The 7,715-nt window shown below is 45.4% G+C and overlaps 1 protein-coding gene across 1 annotated transcript in view; it reads left to right on the top strand.

Annotated features, from left to right (window-relative positions):
- Positions 1-1,798, top strand: part of LOC105901358 (SPARC-related modular calcium-binding protein 1-like) — an 8,756-nt gene extending 6,958 nt beyond the window's left edge. The window contains exons 10-11 of the mRNA XM_031572838.1: positions 1-39; positions 1,349-1,798. The exon at positions 1-39 is cut by the window's left edge and continues 284 nt beyond it. Coding sequence (XP_031428698.1) covers positions 1-23 — 23 coding nt within the window. The 3' untranslated portion in view covers positions 24-39; positions 1,349-1,798. The remainder of the gene's footprint in view (positions 40-1,348) is intronic.
- Positions 1,799-7,715: the final 5,917 nt, after the last annotated feature.

Here is a 7,715-nt window from a genome sequence, read left to right as displayed (position 1 = left end):
TCAACACGTGCCTCGGCCTGTGAAGGGAGGACAGGGGAGGTGAGTGAGGGATAAACTAACGCTGATGGGTGGGGTAAGAGTGGATCATTGAAGGGAGGAAGAGTTTGGGCTGAGGTTTGTGTGGGCTTGATATGTGTTCAAATGAAACAGAACATCCACTGCTGTCTCTTAACCTAGCTTCTTTGATTCTCAAATGCACACTGAATTGCACTGATCTATTGTACGTGAACACATAAACAAGACTGTTTTTAAGAACAGAGTGATACACCTCACACAGCTGATTGATTGATTGACTCACATGGCACAGTGCTGCTGTTTAATTGAATTGGCTTTAGATTTGAACTGACGGTTAGGCCCACTACCTAACAATAGCTGATTGGTACAGGCAGGCTTAATAGTGGATCAAAGGTTATGTTGCATGCGAGTGTGTGACCTTGAACATTTTGTCCATTTTGTGAGTTAATGTGAGCTGTGGGCTGGAGCTAATGTTGAGTAGTATTAGAGGTGCTGATCTGTCTGGCAGCCTGAGGAACAGAGAGCATGTGTTCTCACCTCTGAAAGAACACACATCTTACTCTTACTCTTACACACATCCACACAGGCCACACACCTCCAGTACCAGTGTCTCTCTCTCTCTCTCTCTCTCTCTCTCTCTCTCTCACACACACACACACACACATGCTCTCTTTACCCATCTCTCTCTTTTTTACTCTCAGTCTGTCTCTCCTTATATTTTTGTTTCCTTCACTGGCCTTTTCCTCCCATGCTCCCTCTCACACTTGCTCTCTCATGGCTCCTCACCCTCCTTGTCCATCCAAGCGTGTGTGCAGAGCTGAGAGGGAGAGGAGAGGGAGAGGAGAGGGAGAGGAGAGCTAAAAGAGGCTCTTGTTCCTTCAGCAGGTTCGCGCGAGCTGGCACACTTGGGAGCTGCTTTTCTTGGCCAGGTGACAGACTAATTAAAATACAGCTGCGTGTTTATGTACATTCAAGTTTCAAAATAAACCCAGAGCAGAATTGCCACCCTGTCAGCGATCAGTCCCCCCACTCCTGGCTCTAATGACTCAGTCTGGCACATGAGTGCATCTGACAGGCCTGCAGGATGGGGCGGGGGCGGGGGCAGTCGGGGCAGTCTGGGCAGTCTGGACGGTGTGGGGTAATGAAGAAACCCAAACACTGGCAGTCAGGGAGGGGAGCAGAGCCAGAGGCTAGCCAAAGGGCAGGCAGCCAATGATGTGCAGTTCTGAAACTGTCTGGAGTATATCAGTTGCACAGTACAAATAATTGGGTTTACACATATATGTCCTTTGTTGCTTTTCCCCCATCCATTCCCTCTTTCTCTCTTTCATAGCTTTCTCCTAGTCTGTCTGTCTGTCTGTCTGTCATCTATACAGCCTCCCGTCTGCAAAAGTATCATCATTCAGCCAGGACCATATTGCCCAGCTTTACCAAGGAGGAGGTTTTATTATGTTATATTAACATTGTTGTCACAAAAGTATTTGTTTTTATTGTACGTATATGCTTTTATAAATAACAATGCCTTTTATCTGATAATGGCTCTATGGCAGCAGAGATGTTTGTCAGAACCAGGACTCTTGAAAGCGATTGATTTTCGATGCTCTGATGTTATATTTCCCACGCATTTACTTTGTATGAGTCAATATTTGTTTCTTACATTCTGTTTTCTGTGATAATGTTGTTGTTATTGAATCTACTTTCTCGTTATCAATACTACACTCATATGTGTTTTGCTGTATTCAGAAACTTTATTTCAATTTGGAGTCCTATGTTAAATAAACTAAGCTACAGACTGAATAAAGCCCTCACCCTCCTTAGTCTCCCAAGTGCTTTTCTGAAATTCCACCGTGGCATATCAGTGTTCCATCAATGTTTTGAGAAAATGATTCCTGAAGCAAATGTCTAAAAAGTCTTACATACGGAGATTCTGAGTTGAAGTTCTGTCTAAAGTGAATACCTGGTTTCACTCTTCTAGTCTGATGTGGCTCAGTGTGCTGGCTGACAGCTCATTAGATGGGTGCACTCTGAGTTCACGCTCCTGTGACCAGGAACCATCCTCCTTTCAAGTCCCATGACAGCTTTCAGCTGACGAGGTTTCTATAACAGACCTCATGGAAGTCACTCTTTGAAAGCCATTTTGTGCTCCCCCTGTGCTCACCCTGTGTATCGATCTGCACTGTGCATTGAAGTGCATTTTACTGTCCCTGCCCAAACTGCCATCACTCACTCACACACACACACACACACACACACACACACACACACACACACACACACACACACACACACACACACACACACACACACACACACACACACACACACACACACACACACACAGACACACACACACACACACACACACACACATCCTCACACACACTCACACACATACAAAGAGAGAGAGACTTGTAGGTTTCCTGGTATAGCCTTGAAGCTAAGTTTGTTTGTTTCATAATGGCCCTTCTACCACTAAGTCATCTAGAGATTAAAGTCACATTTCTTTTGACAGGGTGAGATGACTAAAATGTTGAGACTTTTTCCAGTCATAACACATTCTGTTTTTGTATGCACACAAAAGAGTATATGGCTCTCCCACAGGTATTTCTCATATGAATACCTCTTATGAAAAACAATAGACCTCTGTGTGACCCCAATGGTGTTCACCTCCACTACTGTTCTCAGAACAGCTTCATACCAGCCAGTGGTGAATAAATACATGCTAAAGATCCAACCCCCCTGATCTGTCTTTATTCCAACACCTAATGACCACATGGAGGCAGCATACTCACATCCCTCCATCCTTGCACCAGGCCTGCATCTGTGCCCTCCTCTCACAGGTTGGGGTTTTGTCCCACCTCACATGTGACATGATCCATTCTCTGGGCGGTGCATGCTTGTACTAAAAGAGACGTATCTGAGGACTGAGCTCTTAAAGTCCTGTGTTTGTGTGTGTGTGTGTGTGTGTGTGTGTGTGTGTGTGTGTGTGTGTGTGTGTGTGTGTGTGTGTGTGTGTGTGTGTGTGTGTGTGTGTGTGTGTGTGTGTGTGTCTGCAGCAAAGAATGATGGCTTGTGACATTTAATGTCTTTGGACTGCACTTCATCGTCATTGGGCGTCATATCTTTAGGTTATTGGTGGGTCTCAATGGGAAACAATAGGTCAGCTGCATATGACTGAGTTTGAGAGGGTATGCCCAATGCACTGATCTTTTATTCTGATCCTGTTACCCTGTTATTCTGCCACCAACAGGGGGTGCTGCTGTTTTCAAACTGTGAGAGTTGCTCGTATTACTATATAGACTAGAGCTTTACATATATGTATGTATATGCACATTGGTGTGTGTGAGTGTGGGCAGCAAATATGACAGCAGTCCTGTGCTTCTGCACTGCTTTCACAGTCAAAATGAGCCGGCTTACTCGCACCTACTTATGATTAATTTAATCACATCAGTCAAAGCCATTTGTCTGTGACATCTCGCTGGATTGATTGAATTAAAAGCTTTCATTTCATCGGTGTACCCCTCGACACCAGTGCATTGTGATTTGGAAAGACAAATGAGACAAGGGCTCTAATGGCCTGCTGGTCTTCATTAGCAGCGAGATCCTCGCCCGTCACCTCTCTCGTCTTCCCCTCTTTCAGACAACTGAATGCTTCCTTTGAAAGGCCTTTTTGTTTGGGAATGGCATATTATATTGTAGCATGCGATAGCACCATGTTTATTTCATGTTATTGTTTATTTATGTTTATTTCATAAGCGATCATGCATTTGTAATAGTAGCTTGGGGCTGAGTAATGGCTTTAGATGACACACATCTGGGTCCTATTCCATCACACATAGCACCACCCCGTCCTCTACAGCATTACACTGCACACGGTGTGGACTGAGCCTGGAAGAGGCGGGGCTCTGACAGAAAATGTTCTACATGAGAGATCCTGACAAGGCATGAGGAGTGGACTATCCCCAGCAGGAAGTACTTCATTCTGTAGAGGGACAGATAGCTGACCTGCTCATGAAAACTGGGGCAGATAGTGGGCTCTGGTCCATTTTGGTTTGTTTTGCCCACTTTGGTCCAACCTAGTAACCTATTAGTCTATCCCCTGTATTGAACACAACACTTCACAGTCAGTTGCTCTTAAAGCTATCGGGTCGCTTGTTATTTGTTCATTTTTTCAGCATCAAATACAATTGACTTTTTTACCTCCTTTCTCCATGTCAAATGTAATGAGAAACTGTGTTGCTTCCCTCTCTCCTTCTCCAACACAATCTCCTCTCCCATCTCCTCTCCTTCTCCAACACAATCTCCTCTCTCACCTCCTCTCTCCTTCTCCAACACAATCTCCTCTCCTTCTCCAACACAATCCCCTCTCTCACCTCCTCTCTTCTTCTCCAACACAATCTCCTCTCCTTCTCCAACACAATCCCCTCTCTCACCTCCTCTCTTCTTCTCCAACACAATCTCCTCTCCTTCTCCAACACAATCTCCTCTCCCATCTCCTCTCCTCTCCTTCTCCAACACAATCTCCTCTCTCACCTCCTCTCTCCTTCTCCAACACAATCTCCTCTCCTTCTCCAACACAATCCCCTCTCTCACCTCCTCTCTTCTTCTCCAACACAATCTCCTCTCCTTCTCCAACACAATCCCCTCTCTCACCTCCTCTCTTCTTCTCCAACACAATCCCCTCTCCTTCTCCAACACAATCTCCTCTCCACCTCCTCTCTCCTTCTCCAACACAATCTCCTCTCCTCTACTTCTCCAACACAATCTCCTCTCCCACCTCCTCTCTCCTTCTCTAACACAATCCCCTCTCCCACCTCCTCTGGTTCTTTAACACAATCTCCTCTCCCACCTCCTCTCTCCTTCTCCAACACAATCTCCTCTCCCGCCTCCTCTCTCCTTCTCCAACACAATCTCCTCTCACCTCCTCTCTCCTTCTCCAACACAATCTCCTCTCCCGCCTCCTCTCTCCTTCTCCAACACAATCTCCTCTCACCTCCTCTCTCCTTCTCCAACACAATCCCCTCTCCCGCCTCCTCTCTCCTTCTCCAACACAATCCCCTCTCGCTCCTCCTCTCCTCTCCTTTTCCAACACAATCTCCTCTCCCACCTCCTTTCTCCTCCAACACAATCTCCTCTCCCATCTCCTCTCCTTCTCCAACACAATCTCCTCTCGCTCCTCCTCTCTTCTTCTCCAACACAATCCCCTCTCCTTCTCCAACACAATCTCCTCTCCACCTCCTCTCTCCTTCTCCAACACAATCCCCTCTCCTTCTCCAACACAATCCCCTCTCTCACCTCCTCTCTTCTTCTCCAACACAATCCCCTCTCCTCTCCTTCTCCAACACAATCTCCTCTCCCACCTCCTCTCTCCTTCTCCAACACAATCTCCTCTCCCATCTCCTCTCTTCTTCTCCAACACAATCTCCTCTCCCACCTCCTCCTCTCTCCTTCTCCAACACAATCTCCTCTCCCACCTCCTCTCTCCTTCTCCAACACAATCTCCTCTCCCATCTCCTCTCTTCTTCTCCAACACAATCTCCTCTCCCACCTCCTCCTCTCTCCTTCTCCAACACAATCTCCTCTCCCATCTCCTCCTCTCTCCTTCTCCAACACAATCCCCTCTCGCTCCTTCTCCAACACAATCTCCTCTCTCACCTCCTCTCTCCTTCTCCAACACAATCTCCTCTCTCACCTCCTCTCTCCTTCTCCAACACAATCCCCTCTCGCTCCTCCTCTCTCCTTCTCTAACACAATCCCCTCTCTCACCTCCTCTGGTTCTCCAACACAATCCCCTCTCGCTCCTCCTCTGGTGCACTTGGCTTTCCTCCATCACATGTTCATTTTGAATCACTAATAGATGACTGTTGCAATGTATTCATTTCCATTCTAAATGCACAGAACATATCCACAGGAATGCCTTCCATCAGCCTCTGTTCCCTTCTCTCAGACACTCTCATTATTGCTGACTTCTATAGTCTCTCAGGAAGTGATGGTTCCTGAGATAAGGTTATTGCCCTCCTTTGCAAATATGGTTTCATCCTTCTCTTGTCTCACACCCAGTGTTGAATGCCTCATGGCTGCTGTACGTTTCTTAGGTTGTCTGTATTTCTGCTCTTAGTGTTTACTAACTGCTCCAGGAGCAGACGCCACCTCCTGTGACCATAAGAGATTTAATTTCAGATTAGGGGGACACAGGCTGAGGGGCCTACGGTAGGTGGGGGCAGGTGTGATGGCATTTACTGCTGGCACTCAGCCCAATGGCTACACGGCATGGAACAAAGGGAACACAGCTTCAAAAAGAGGGCCTCTATCAAATGTGTAGTGCAGGGGTAGGCACCCGAACATTAGCTATCTTCGTGTCAATACTGTAGGTGCGGGCTGGAGGACATTACTTGTCAAGTCTCGCACTGGTAGTCCAGTAGTCCAGTAGATTTGTTTAGGCGTTTATGTTTCTGTATGTAGGTAGTTTGTGTAACATCCTAAAATGTATTTATGTTTCTGTATGTAGGTAGTTTGTGTAGCATCCTCAATTTTTAATTTTGCTCCTTAGGCTATTCACTATATTGATTTGTGCTCAGGATCGGAAACCTCACAAAAATGTAAAATCAGCGCTTATACCATTACATCACGCACTATTATCAGTACTGGCCATGCTGCTGTTGTTGGTGTTTGGAAGTTCACACCCAAGAATATAACATTTCAGACATGAAGAGTTATGCAGTTCCAGTTCCTGCATCTTGTCCATCACATGAAATGAATGACTGATAAAGGCAGGAAGCTGCGAATCACCATAGAGACAACAACACAGTTCCTCCAGATCTCTACAAACCACCCAACCATTCTGTTCCTAATCCCTTCCACCAACTAACCACACGGCTTCGGCACCCTTTCATTAACTAAGCCGCCATGCTGTGGATGCCAGGCACGTGCTATTACGGTTGATCTAGAAAAGGATGGTTGTTAACAAAAGATACATGTATGTTCCAATACTGATCAATTTTCAAGAGCAGTGACACAGATACTGGGTTTATGAACTGAAACCACTGAATAATACTGTTGCAAGCAGAAAGGAGTAACTACACACATATACCACTTCACTGACAGGCTCTTAGTGAATGTGAGATTTAAAGCAGAGCTCCTTCTGTGTTTATGGTGCGTCTGACGGGAGAAGGATTGGCCAGTGGGTAAGCTGATACGCCACCTGCATCAGGACAACCATACACAATTGTTGTGTATTTGTCATGTGACCCTAAATTTAGTTTACTTTCTGTGTTTTCATCTTGCTGTGGATAAAGTGTAAGCATATATTTTCACAAAAAATCTTTCCAAAAAAAAAGATTGTTTTGGTACATCAGGTGTAATCATGTCTCATATCAAAAGTAATTGATCTCAGTTTAAAAAGTTATATCAGATATGCTGATGAACTGGCAGTGTGTAAAATATGTGAGTGAATTAACAAAAGTGTAGCTATTGTTTGCTAGACTAAGCACTTTCCCTAAATGGCGGCCCTGGGGGTAAGATAAGCCACCATGAAATGAAGTCAAATATTTGGTGTTTAAATTAGTGTTGCATCCTAACAATCAATTACTGACATATTTCTTATTTTAGATGTAGCTTAACCGCTGTCATGCCACATACTTATAGAAGAAGAACAGATAGGAGCTCCATAGTCATGTGCTTGTAGGCCTAGTTTTTGTTTA

This window comes from Clupea harengus, chromosome 9, assembly GCF_900700415.2.
Source record: "Clupea harengus chromosome 9, Ch_v2.0.2, whole genome shotgun sequence".
Taxonomy (NCBI): Eukaryota; Metazoa; Chordata; class Actinopteri; order Clupeiformes; family Clupeidae; genus Clupea; species Clupea harengus.
Note: the sequence above shows the minus strand (reverse complement) of the source record. Positions and strands in the feature narration are given on the sequence as shown.